This window comes from Phialemonium atrogriseum (assembly GCF_030411735.1).
Source record: "Phialemonium atrogriseum strain 8032-3 unplaced genomic scaffold QBC33scaffold_13, whole genome shotgun sequence".
Lineage (NCBI taxonomy): Eukaryota > Fungi > Ascomycota > Sordariomycetes > Cephalothecales > Cephalothecaceae > Phialemonium > Phialemonium atrogriseum.
Genome location: NW_026848150.1, coordinates 158,156 through 170,129, shown reverse-complemented (window position 1 = coordinate 170,129; position 11,974 = coordinate 158,156). Strand labels below are relative to the sequence as shown.

The 11,974-nt window shown below is 56.6% G+C and overlaps 6 protein-coding genes across 6 annotated transcripts; 2 read left to right on the top strand and 4 right to left on the bottom strand.

The window, feature by feature from the left end:
• Positions 1-3: 3 nt before the first annotated feature.
• QBC33DRAFT_451839 (uncharacterized protein) lies at positions 4-3,164 on the bottom strand (the record flags this gene model as incomplete). Its single annotated transcript, XM_060424626.1, has 4 exons — positions 4-1,489; positions 2,188-2,706; positions 2,841-2,973; positions 3,056-3,164. The coding sequence occupies 4 exons, from the start codon at positions 3,162-3,164 to the stop codon at positions 4-6; spliced, it is 2,247 nt and encodes a 748-aa protein (XP_060283224.1).
• A 651-nt stretch (positions 3,165-3,815) lies between these two features.
• On the top strand, positions 3,816-4,242 carry QBC33DRAFT_559143 (At2g23090 like protein; the record flags this gene model as incomplete). Its single annotated transcript, XM_060429942.1, has 4 exons — positions 3,816-3,830; positions 3,889-3,963; positions 4,033-4,103; positions 4,161-4,242. 4 exons carry the CDS (start codon positions 3,816-3,818, stop codon positions 4,240-4,242), a joined length of 243 nt encoding a protein of 80 aa, XP_060283223.1.
• Positions 4,243-4,546: 304 nt separating this feature from the next.
• On the bottom strand, positions 4,547-6,045 carry QBC33DRAFT_569977 (2og-fe oxygenase superfamily protein). The gene is made up of 2 exons (XM_060430557.1): positions 5,695-6,045; positions 4,547-5,610 (listed from the first exon to the last, which is right to left on the bottom strand). The coding sequence occupies exons 1-2, from the start codon at positions 5,892-5,894 to the stop codon at positions 4,638-4,640; spliced, it is 1,173 nt and encodes a 390-aa protein (XP_060283222.1). The 5' UTR covers positions 5,895-6,045; the 3' UTR covers positions 4,547-4,637.
• On the bottom strand, positions 6,046-9,636 carry QBC33DRAFT_538894 (WD40-repeat-containing domain protein). The gene is made up of 3 exons (XM_060427938.1): positions 9,002-9,636; positions 8,149-8,951; positions 6,046-8,094 (listed from the first exon to the last, which is right to left on the bottom strand). The coding sequence occupies exons 1-3, from the start codon at positions 9,334-9,336 to the stop codon at positions 6,293-6,295; spliced, it is 2,940 nt and encodes a 979-aa protein (XP_060283221.1). The 5' UTR covers positions 9,337-9,636; the 3' UTR covers positions 6,046-6,292.
• Positions 9,637-9,684: 48 nt separating this feature from the next.
• On the top strand, positions 9,685-10,118 carry QBC33DRAFT_559140 (8 kDa subunit-domain-containing protein; the record flags this gene model as incomplete). The annotated part of the gene is made up of 4 exons (XM_060429941.1): positions 9,685-9,720; positions 9,771-9,829; positions 9,887-9,973; positions 10,070-10,118. The coding sequence occupies 4 exons, from the start codon at positions 9,685-9,687 to the stop codon at positions 10,116-10,118; spliced, it is 231 nt and encodes a 76-aa protein (XP_060283220.1).
• Positions 10,119-11,289: 1,171 nt separating this feature from the next.
• Positions 11,290-11,881, bottom strand: QBC33DRAFT_515190 (uncharacterized protein; the record flags this gene model as incomplete). Its single annotated transcript, XM_060426081.1, has 4 exons — positions 11,290-11,335; positions 11,368-11,513; positions 11,548-11,714; positions 11,797-11,881. The coding sequence occupies 4 exons, from the start codon at positions 11,879-11,881 to the stop codon at positions 11,290-11,292; spliced, it is 444 nt and encodes a 147-aa protein (XP_060283219.1).
• Between the last annotated feature and the right edge of the window lie 93 nt (positions 11,882-11,974).

The window sequence follows — 11,974 nt, the reverse complement described above, 5'->3', positions numbered from 1 at the left end:
CCTCTATATCATGCTGTACCGATCCGGAAACAGGATCCCATTTGCCATAGCTAGCACCGCCCTCTCAGCCCCAGACCCAGCCTCGTCCTCGTCCCACGGCAGCAAGCCCATGGCGCGCAGTCCGTCCTCGCCGCCTGCCTCGTTCACCTCCTGCACCCCGGGGCGCCCCGCGTGGTCGCTCTCGCCGCGGCCGGAGCCGAAGTCGGGGCCCGGGCGGCCGAGCAGGAACGCCTTCCTCTGGCGGCAGAGGTACAGCGCGCTGGTCTGCGTCAGCGGGCAAGCCGGCACGTACATGGCGGCGCTGTCCAGCGCGCCCTCGTGCAGGCCGTCGGCGGCGTGGGCCAGGTCCGGGTGCCAGACGAGGTAGTCCCCCGGCCGCAGGGCGGGAGCCCGGACGAGGCTGCGGCCCAGCTGCAGGTGCGGGTGCAGCTGGTCGTTGAGCTCCTGCACGTAGCTCGGCAGGGCGCCGTGCAGGATGCTGTTCTGCGGCGAGTCCAGGGTCCAGTTGGCCGCGTCGAGGAAGCCCCGGCCGGCGGTCTCGGGCGGCGACTTTGGCGAGAAGAAGGGCCGGAGAAGGAAGTAGGCCGTCGCGGCCTGCAGCGTCGGGCAGAACAGCAGACCCCCCTCCCTGGGCGCGATGCTGCTCATGGCGAGCCACCCCTCGAACATGCGGAACACGCTGCAGCTGCTCGCGCCGTTGTACAGGTCGCTGGTGACGCCGACCCGCGCGGCGCCGTCCCAGGGGTCGTACTCCTCCCACTCGCCGTCGAAGATCTTGGCGTACGTGCCCGCACGCCCGTACCCGTCCGGCTCCCACCGCTCCACGCTGCCGCCGCCGGCGTGGGCGGAGGTCGGCGGCGCGGAATTCCCCGGCCTCCGGATCCGGATCCGGTCCGCGTACGCGACGGGGAAGGGCGTCGCCACGGCGGCGGACGGGTCGCTGGACTTCCAGTGGCTCATGGCGAACCTCTGGGCGGCGAAGACGTTGGGATGGGCGCGGGCCTTGATCTGGGCGGGGCTCCAGTACAGCTCGTAGAGTTCGGGGGCGTTGGGCGGCGAGGATTTGGTGTGCGGGTTCTCGGACAGGTAGCGGAGGGTCTCCTGCTTCCAGGCGACGGCTGTTTCTCGCGGGACAACCTTGCGGATGACGCCAACGCCCCGCCTCCGAAGGCGGCGGGAGAAGTCCTCGGCACATGCGGATTTATCGATGTCTGCGAAGTCGATGGTGGGTATGACTTCAGAGCCTTTGGAAGATATCAGATCGATCTCCTTCCTCAGCTCCCGCAACAGCCGTTTCCATGATGCGGTGATCGCAGAGGTGTGCCCGGAGACAAGATCCCTCTTGATCTTAGCGAATCGCGGCTGCAGAGATATGGCCTCATGCCGTGAGAAAAACTCCATCTTACACGGCTTCGCATCTCGCACCTGGGGAACGTCTCTGGCCCCAACCAGTGGGGAGAGTGGTGGAGTTATGAGCATATTGATAGGCCTTTTGGCAAATAAAGTGGAATCGATCCTTCGTCGATAAGAGAGATGAAGGAGACAAGGTGCAGAGACAAGGTGCAGAGAGACAAGGTGTACAAGGCTCGATGTTGGGAATCTCCTGAAGAGGCCCCAGGGATAAGGAGCGTATGAAAACGTATAAAAGGGAACTGCGTCTTTGAAGCAGGGTCATACTTACGGTATTCCTCACCGAATGTATAATAGTTGCACATATTGCCACATTAATGAACTTCCCAGGTGGCATAACCCACATGAATATGTACAGCAAGTCATCTTCACCCATCTGTAAAACTCTACAACACGGGTGGTGCTTGATAGTGTACAGAAAAGAGACAATTGAGATTTTGGCTTGGCGGGATGGCATTGACGAACCCGCGCCTGCGGGCCGCAAGGCCGGCCCAGAAGTCGGCGTGAAGAGGCCTGGTCCGTGGCCAATAGGGAGATTGTCGGCAAGGGTAGGCGAATTTCAATGTCCGCACCGGGTCTTTCTAATGCCAGACCAGGGTCTCACGGCTTGTGTTTCCCAGGGCTGATAATAACCTCCGAATGCATGTGACTGTGACAATGCATCGCTGATCATTCCGGCCTTCCAGATTGTACCGTACTGCATGTACCTCTAGTAGAGCACTTTCCTTGACCAGGTTTCAGTCTCCCAATCAAGCCTCATTCGCCCGCCGTTTCGACCGCCTCAGAGGGGCTTTGCCCTCGGCGTCATCGGAATTGACCTTCCTCTTTGCCGGCCCAGCTTTTGGCTTCTCAATAGCGCCGCCGGATTCCACTTTTTCGCGCTTACCCTTGGTCTGTTGCGGACCAGTTGCATCTTCTTGCCGCAGCATGACGAAGGCTACTCGCTCCACATCCACTGCCTTGGCTCCAAGCCTCTTGCAGATCGCCCGAGTACGCTCATTGAGGGCTTTGTACTCCTTTGCATTGTACTTGATCGGGTCCTTCTTCCCGCCACAACACAGCCAATAGTATGCCTCATCAGCGAAGAATATAACATGCTGGGGATCATGCACGGCGAGCAGGAGAGAGGCTGTAGCTGGCCCAATTCCTTTCAGCTTAGTCAAGATATCGACGGCTGCCGGTGCGTCTGCCGTCTTCTTGTACGTGTCGAGGGCGTTTTGGACAGTCTCTTTCACAAAGACGGGGTCGTTTGATGATACCAGCTTCATCAAAGTCGGCCGAAACTTCCCATGACGACTATACAGCAGTCAGACGAGCTCGTGACATATGGCAGCAGCAAAGTAAAGTAAAATGCATCGATAATGTCACCAGGGAAGGCGTTTGCGCCCAGGAGACTGGGGGTGGATGCTCAACGTGGCAGTTCGACTTACAGCTTCCAGCTGACGAGGGTCTTCACGTCGTCAAGTTCCATTGGCCGTTCAGGCTTTGCACGCCCAAAGGCAGCCGTGGCATCCTCATAACGGTACCTATCCAAGTCCGCCAAGGTCTTCTCGTTCCCTCTTGCTGTTTGCGACAAGGTCAGAGACGATGGGATTGGAGCCAATGGAATGGGTCAGGGGCTAGCCGGCTAGCCAGTCTCACTCACACCCCTTTTCCTCGGAAATAATCTCGATACACGAATCGTACTTGGTAAGCAAGCCGGCGAACTCCTGCTCGGAGATATTATCCGCGGACGCCATGCAGTGATTAGCCATTGCGGCTCTTCCTGTAGCGTGTCCTAAGCGACAACTGTGAGATGCGCCAATCTCAATACCGACACTTGATGTAACGGTTCTAAAGCCGGCTTGAGGTTCCGCAAATGAAGCGCGTCTGGATGGGGGCGAGCTGCCAGGTGAAGTCGTATTCGCAGCTCTCTCGGGCTAACGGCGCTGCGTCGACTCGGGGGCGAGCGGCAGTCGAAATATTCGGGCCGCAGAAATGTTTCATACAATGGAATACAACGTGGGTACGCCGCAGCCACTGTCGGTTAGGGGTCCGACAGGTGTGTACATACGCTTGAATCGGGGAATTCCGCGAACTGCTCACACTTCCGTTAGTGTATTCCCCAAGAAGTGACAGGTTCCTCTGCTGTGTAGTGCCGTACTAGCGTTATGAGGAAACTGCAGGGAGCCCAGACCCCAACAAGACCCCTGCGAATAATAAAAAACTGGAAAAAGGTGCCGTTTTCGATTGGTGGATCCGTTAATAGGCGGGAAAAAGCGCCGCAGTTCCTTCTCATCCCCCACCCAGGCAGAAAACCTCGACAACCAAGGATCGCCAACTTCTTTTTTTGCGCCACACGTCCCAGCTCCGTTGGTTAACTCGACAACGACTTCCTGCCGGTAAATTCTGTCATTTGATCCAAGATGGGCGGCGGTAACGTATGTTCCCACTTCCTGACCGGTGGAAAAAGGCAGGAGACGCTGACAACCCCATCAGGGAGCCAAGGCAGCGCAGAAGCGGGAGCGCAACCAGAAGGATGCGAAAGGCTCGGCCAAGTCGCAGCTTAAGGCCGTACGATCAAGCCCCCCCCCTTTTCTTGGCGTCTGGGAAACAAGCTGGCTGACGGTGCGGTTTATGTAGAACGTCGCGGCTATGGACATCCAGTGCGTGATCTGCAAGGCCACGTTCCTCAGGACGAGCCGGGAGAAGGCGTACGTCCCCTCAATCGAATCTGCCCGTGATACTTTTGCTGACTCGCGGATGGACAGTCTCAACGAGCACGCCTCGAACAAGCATAGCAAGACGGTGGCGGACTGCTTCCCGACCTTCCAGGGCGAGGCGGCGAAGTGATCCACGACTGCCGTGTTGGCCTTCCGACGCACAAATACCACGTACAGGTCTCTTCTCTGCACAAGCGCACGAGGTGGCTTCGGTTGTGGAAGGTAGTCGGCATGGGGGCGGGAACTTACGAGTAACGAACGGCGCGGTGTCAGGGAGAGAGCATCAGCGGAGGCGTCTGTTTTGGGGCTCTTATTCTTTTTCCAGGGAAATTAACATCGGGAACTTGATCTGATCTACCACGGAAAAATGCTACGTGCTACGCGAAAATGCCCCGGCGATGGGTGACTGGTCAGCTGGGCATGGGCCATCATATCTGCGATTATGCTGGTACACTGTTCATTCCCGGGTGCACAGATATATATACATATATAGGTATATATTCCCGTCTAGTACGGCCGTCTGTCTCAATGTGCCTCAACCGCCTTGGCGGAGGGCGTGGCCGCAGAGACACCCGGGCTCTGACTATCCTTCTTTGCCCTGGCCTGTTCCTCCCGGATATCAGCCAAGATGTCCGGATACCACCTCTCGCCCACATCCGGGTGGCTCTTGACCCTGTTCCGGAGGGTAGCCTCGCCCAGGGTCTTGGCAACGCCGCCCTTCCTGAAGGTAAACTCAACGTCGTCGAGGCGGCCCCCGTTCCGCTCCATGACGGCCCTCCTCTGCTCCTTGATCGCCTCGGGGACCTGCCCCACGCCGACGGTCTCGAGGTCCTCGAACTCGGCATCCCCCCTGACGCCCTGGAAGAAGGGGATCGAGAACCTCGGCCCCTGCCCCGCCGCGGGCGACAGGACCCTGTGCGTGGTGCTCACGCACACGCCCTGCGTCAGCGCCTCGAGCCCCTGGCCGATGGCGACGACGAGCGTGCCGTCGACGGGCGGGCAGTCGATCCACTCGCCGCGCATGTTCTGCACCTGCAGGCCGCGGTGGCCCGTCGCCTGCAGCAGGTAGCTGGACAGCATGCTGTCCTTGTGCGGGCCCACCCCCTGGTTGCCCTCCTTGCCCGCCGTGCCCAGGTCCGAGACGTCCGGGTACATGACCACCTTGAGCTTGTGCTGCTGGTCCGCGTCAAAGTACTTGTCGAACGAGTCGGGGGGCAGCTCGATCGCCTCGGCGATCAGCCGCGTGAAGCCGATGGATATCTCGCCCATTCGCGGAATGTACTCGGTGAACACCCGCCGGAAGTCCGGCAGCACCGACTCGGCCGGCCACTGATTCGGCGCCAGCAGGTTGTAGTACCGCGGGGCGTCCGGTCCCGGGACCGGGTGCTCCGTCGAGAGGTCGATCTGCTCGCGGTGGTCGATCGCGCCGGCGGTCACCTCAGCGGAGAGGCGGCTGTAGCCGAGGAAGGACGGCGCGTTCTTCATCTCGACCTTCAATCTATGGCGGCCGGGTGTTAGCGCTCAATGCGCATACCTGTCTGGCTTCTGAAGAGCTCGTTCTTCAATGTGGCTTACGTCATACTTTTCCTCCATTGGGATGTCGAAGAATGCCTTGCCCTCCTTGATGACTTGCTGGAAGAGCTCGTCGGGGATCCCTACGTTCTTGAGATACAGGAAGCCGACTTCCATGAGCGCGTGGCGGAGATCGGAAAGGAAGGCCGGCTTGGTGGCCGGATCCTTGGCGAGTGCCAGGTCCAGGATGGGGATCGAGGTGAACGACATTTTCAAGGGAGAGCAGAGAGCTAGATCTCTGTCAGAGTAAAAAAGCACAAAAGGTAGTTCAGTCTTGGGTCAAAGGACAGCGCGAGACCGTCGTGGAATTGAATCAGTTCATTTGCCCCTCCTCTACGGATTACCGGCTACCCAATGTCGGTACCAAGCAAAATATGGCGTGACTAGGGACTGGTTACCCCGCGGCTAGGAAAGCTGTGGAGAGCTAAGAAACCATGAGCTCCGCTATCTAAGAGTGGCATCGGCCTAAGTCTCTCTTCACGAAAATGGCTAACCCCTTTCTTAGGTATCCTCCTTTCCCATCCAACGACCCTGGGCAAAACTTTCGTGACAACAGTCAGCGCCCGCTGGACATTCCGCTGTTGCAATTTCCTCCCACTTAATAGACCTCAGGCTACAGATGTCGCAACTGGCTTGGAAGTCAACAACTCAGCAACCTGGTAGAAGACATCCTCGATGGGAGGCATGGCGAATGCCGGGCCGGCGTTGAATATTTCTGCAAGTCGCTGTGGAGCAATGACTGCTGGGTGGATGTCGTAGTCTTCCACCCCCTCATTTGCGTTGACATCTTGCATTTCATCGTCGCTTGCCTCTTCTTCTTCTTCTTCTTCACCGTCGGCGATCAGCGCAATAGCTTCGTTTGCCTCCGAGACCTCCTTGTCCAGCTGGATATCTGCCAGCGGCTGAGCCAGCATGCTTGACTCGGCTCTGACGCCTACGGAATAGATCTGGGCGGCGGAATCAACAGCGATGAAGCCGGAGGATGAGCCTGCGGGTATGAGAGACGTGATGAGATGAGGGAAAGCATGTACCAGCTGCGGCTTGTTGTCGTCGACGGAGAAAATCACCAGCTCCGAAACAGTGCCTGCCTTTGCTCTCTCTCCTTTAGATCTCAGTAGAGGTATCGCCAAGGCGAAAGTCTGCGATTGGCGGTTGGCAGCAAGGAGTAGTAACGGCAACGGTCCCTTGAACATCTTCCTGAGGCCTATACCGTAGTGTAGTTCGTCAGAGACAACGTTGTAGACGTTCAGGTCGTCCGAGAGCATAATCAGGCAGGATCCGACCGCCTTCAACTCTTTCACATCTCCGCTGAACATGCCAAAGAGCCGGTCGCGGACTTCTCCAGACTCTGTGTCAATAACGTACACCACAGCCTCGGAGGGCGTGCCATAAGCAACGAAGAGGGTAGATCCATCTTCCGAGAAGTCGAGTGCGCCACTGGGATTGGCCTGACCCGTGAGACCGACAGGATCATCCTCGCCGTCGATGGGTTTCTCGAGGGGGATGTCTTGGGTACAGCACCAGCGCCACACGTGTTCGCCTTCGGGTCCCTTAGACGAGAGCCCATCTCTTTGCCGCAGTTTAGGGGACCACATGCGCGCGACGCCATCGCCCCCAACAGTCGCAAACCGTGTCGAGGACGGATCGCTTGCGAGGTCGAAGACGCTTTCGGGTTTGGTGGTATAATGAGCCTCGTTGACCCGCGAAGCCAGCTGGAATGGGCTGCCGCTCTGGCCTACTTCCCAGAACTTCAAATAGGTCTCACGTCTCTCGTGGCAGAGGTCAGCGACGGTGTTGGAGCCATCGAGGAGGACCTCTACATCTCTCTCTGGCGGCTGCCATTCGTCTACTGTTGCAAGCCACTTGCCGTTATGCGAAAAAGCAACTTGGGTTACCGTCGGCTCGATGATGGGGTAGCCCTTGGCCGTGAGTCTCGAGTCTGTTGCGTTCGCCCGCGCAACGGCTTGTTTCGCCACACTCTGAGAAGATTCGAGATCAAAGATCTGAAGATAGGGGGCCGAAAGGGCCTTGCCCTCGGCCAGGGTAGACTTTTGTCCATTGCCGGTTGAGATGAGAATCTGGCTAGGATTGGCAGGGCTAGTAGCGGCCGGTACGGAGGTATAAATCTCGGTCGGTTCCTGCCATACCCTGCGGACCAGGGAATCTTTCGGCTGCTTATCACTAAACGACAAAGCCTGGACGCCTGAAACGTAGGTTCTCGGTTCCATCTCGGCCGTAGATAGGACCATGGTCGAGTTGTCGTCGAGGTGGACCGCATACGATGAGCCCTTCGGCGAAACGACGATGTTCTCGATGCTTGCGGACAAATGGGGCAGGTAGTCTTTCCTGCCCGTGTCCAGCTGCCAAAGGACCAGAACACCCTCAGAGCCACCAGATATCAAGTAGTTGCCTTCGACAAGCGTCAGTGACTTTCCGCCCCAACGTCTGGATTCTCACTGCTTACCGTCCTGTGACCATTTAACACTATGCACGGCTCTGGAATGCCAATGCAGAGTTCGTGGTTGTAGCGATCCTTTCCGCCGACTTTCTTTGGCTCCCGGCCCCGTAGGAAATTTGGCCAAAACATCAGTCAACATGAGAATGGCGCCCCGAGCACAGCCCACAGCCAAGTCGACCATAGCTCGGGTATTTTGCTTCTGGCTTTGTACGGGGAGTCGAAGATCGAGGGTGGTAACTTGGTCTTCGACATCAAACGAGTAGAACTGATACTGCAAGTTGCCAAGGGCTTTGACATGCTTGTCCGTATGCTTCGAAAGTCCGATATGCAGCGAGTTCTTAGTCGCTACAACAACAACCGATGAGTTACCCGCAGATCGCAGCAAGTGCGGGCTGTCGTCGCAGGTATGGAGAAGCTTCCCACTGCCAGAGGTCAGAGCCTGGCGATTGTAGGCGACAATCTGCCCACCACTGTGTGACGTCTTCTCTAGAACAAGGAGAACGTCTTCAAACGTCTGACCGATTTGCGCCTGGTCGACAGCCATGTCAAGGATCTTCTTGGCTTGTATCGTGAACGGTCTATCCGCCCCAGCGCCGTTGGTCCAGTCGATACACCATATGCGGCCATCAGAGCTGGCAACCCAGGACAAGTTTGAATATGCCTTCGACAGAGCCATCGACATGATCTGTACGCCGGGGGACTTGTCTGCCTCCTCGGAATCCGTTGCTAAGAGCGGAATTTTGCGAACAAGAAGAGAATCGGCTGTCGAATAGACTTGGATAGAGGTGTTATAGGCGACAATGAGGTGTCTGTGGCGGATCAGTAATGGAATCGCGGGGGTGGGCTTTGGTGGGCTTACTCTTCATCGGGAGAGAATATGGGATCTAGGTCAATCATCCTCCCTCCTATGGGCTTCGAGACCTTCCACGAAGCCGACGACCCCTCGACTTGTGCGCCTTCCTTTTGAACCATGTCTAGGACGCTCAGACTAGCATTGGATTGTGCCAGAACAAGCCCTTTATCGCTAGTCGAGTTGCCAGGCTGCACTTCGCCGACCTGATCAGCATTGAGGTGCGACTTCGATTTGGACTTGTGCTTCTTTCGAGCTTTCCGATCTTCTCGGTCCTCGGCCTTGTCTCTTTTCCTCTTCTTGGCGGCATCAGCATCTACGGCAGTCGGCCTGTTGGGCGCCATATTGATTCGGTCTCAGACTGGCTGCGGCTCAGCGTGTATTGTGCATATCACCAACTATTTCGACAAGCAGACAATCAGACCTCGTCTCAATGGCCGAATAGAAATTTTTGAGAGGCCCAAGGTACGTACCACGGAGAGGTGGGGCGCAGGCCTTATCGATAAGGGAATCGGGAGGATACTTTATCCACCCGCCAAAATTTCCGGGCATCAGTCCCGTCAAAGGCATAGCCATTTCTACGTTTCTTTGCACGAACGACAGATTAACAAGCTGCATCTCCAACAGTTGCGCCAAGGCCGAGCGGATAGTGAGACAGCGACTCTCGAGAAAGATTTGCCGGCACTGTCAAGATGATCATTCCCATCCGGTGCTTTTCTTGTGGCAAGGTGCGTGGAACCACCCCTTCTGGTCTCGAGCACAACTGACGAGCGTCTAGGTGGTAGGAGATCTCTGGGAGAGATACCTGAGGCTTGTCGATAACAACGTCGAAGATGGGTATGTTGACCTGAGTTGAGTCGGGTTCTGATGGATATGTAACTGACGGCAGGGTAGTGATGCTATGGACCAGCTCGGGCTCAAGCGCTACTGCTGCCGGCGCATGGTCATGACCCACGTTGACCTTATTGAGAAGCTTCTCAAGTAAGACCTTACCATATCCCCACATGGGAGTATAGATTTGCAGAGGCTTCTATATCTCTCGGCTGGTGCGGGTGCGGTAACTAACTTGCCCAATAGATATACCCCCGATGGACGCAACGAGAAGAAGATTGCCCTTCATCCTTGAGCTTTCGAGAAGCAGGCTCGGAGAGTCATTGTGGGCATTTACACGGCGTTATGGGCGTTGAACGCATTGAGTGGGCATGGCGTTCACGAGACTGGTGCCGGATTAGAGGTATACGTTGGGGTATTTGTCAAGTCGCAGGCAATGTCGACCTTACTGGGACACTTCTGGATGGCTGGCTCGCTCTGGGGGGATAAATCTACCTCGCCTCGCCAAACAAAAAAAACTCGACTGTCAGCTGACGCTGCAGGTATGCAAGATGTTACGATCAGTAAATGTGGCGTGGCTTGTGCCTGCATCATGGCCGCGCCAACTGCGCCGAATGCTTCCACCCTTTTGGGTTCCGTCTCCCCATTATATTCCCAGAGGTTGTTTGCCGAGTCGGCATCTTCCATTGTGGCTCATGGCTTGTATTGCCGAAACAAATCCTCGCACCGGGATGAGGGAGTTGCAGCCCGAGGCATGTCATGGATGCGGTGTATCTAGCTTGGATAGTTGATCCAATTATTCAATAAACGTAGACCTATGCCGCATCCGAGAGCCATGTGGGCTCGATCCTCGACACTAGACGACGTGTCCCTGTGCAAAGGGCTTGGCCGCTAGAACCGAACCAACAGTCCACCTTGCAACCATGGACTCGGGGTTCGAGAAAAGCAAACAATGCATGGATTAACGGATCAGCAGGATGGAGCTTTGTATGAATGATGTTGGTTCGCGTCAAGTGCCCGCCAAAACTGCCAGATCCAACAGGCACTAATATCAAGCCACCCATTGCGCATGCAGGAAGCGGTTCCCTGCAATGTGGATATCATGACTCCTAAGCGCCTGCTAAAGCAATCCCGACTCGCTGCTTCGGTCACCTCGTGCCAGCCACCTTTCACGCTGGTTGTACAGCATCGCTTGCCGGTGGGCGATATGCACTGCAGTCCAGCGCGTCTAATGATTTCTTGTCAGTCGCTTCGCCAGCGGACAGGTGGTCCACAATGACAAGAGAGCTTAGGTGGAGCTTTGACCCAAGAGTGAAAGCTGGAGAGCCGAGCCTGTACGGTTGCAGAAAAGGTCCAGGCAATGCAGACATGCTGTGGCATGGGTTAGCTGTTGGTCAACGATTCAAGCAAAAGGCTAAAACTAATGGTCCCGGGAGACCCGTCTCACGAGCTCAAGCCTTTAAATCCTACTGCGGCAGATCCTCCACCACTTTTCGCTTCTCCAGGACGAGGCTCCAACACATCAAGAGTCCAAAACTACCTACATGTAATTAGTGCTTATCAGGAGGCCCCCCACCAGGCAGACGAGGGAAGCCAGGATCTCCCCGTTCCCCCCTTTCAGCTCGACAGGCAACCGCGACGTTGCGTGATTTACCGAGAGTTTTCTTGGCTTCCCAAGCTCGGGTCTTCTCTTTTAGAACTGTATAAGCACAAATGTGACTGACGGTGCGATCGCCCGAGTGGCCGCCGGCTCCAAAATAAATGTCGCGGGACCAGATCGTCGGGTACTGACCGCGCCACAAGAAGGTCTCTGATAGGACAGTGGGTCCTTCGCTAGTGGGCCGGATCATTGTAAAAGTGGGGACCAGCACGTGTATTCCGTAAGTCGTATCTGTGCGCTACTGCGTAGTCGCAAAAAGTTCCAACAAGCAACACATGGACAACTTCTTGATTATTCCCTGATTACGGATTACCTGGGGTCTCAGTCTTGAGTCGGATGGACTGTGGCCCCGCCCGCCGCATGGGCTTGCACCATTTGAACGTCGTGAGGAAGTCCATCGTCGCCCAATCGATTTTCGGTTGAGGATGGACCATGCATGCAGAGGTACATATCCTCGACCTCGCTTCCTTCAAAAACTTGGCCAAATGCAG

Coding starts and splice junctions, on each gene's coding strand:
- QBC33DRAFT_569977 (XM_060430557.1), bottom strand. CDS start 5,894: ATGTCGTTCACCTCGATCCCCATCCTGGACCTGGCACTCGCCAAGGAT. Junction 5,611..5,694: donor GACATCCCAATGGAGGAAAA/GTATGACGTAAG, acceptor CGGCCGCCATAG/ATTGAAGGTCGAGATGAAGA.
- QBC33DRAFT_538894 (XM_060427938.1), bottom strand. CDS start 9,336: ATGGCGCCCAACAGGCCGACTGCCGTAGATGCTGATGCCGCCAAGAAG. Junction 8,952..9,001: donor ATATTCTCTCCCGATGAAGA/GTAAGCCCACCA, acceptor GATCCGCCACAG/ACACCTCATTGTCGCCTATA. Junction 8,095..8,148: donor TGTTAAATGGTCACAGGACG/GTAAGCAGTGAG, acceptor CGCTTGTCGAAG/GCAACTACTTGATATCTGGT.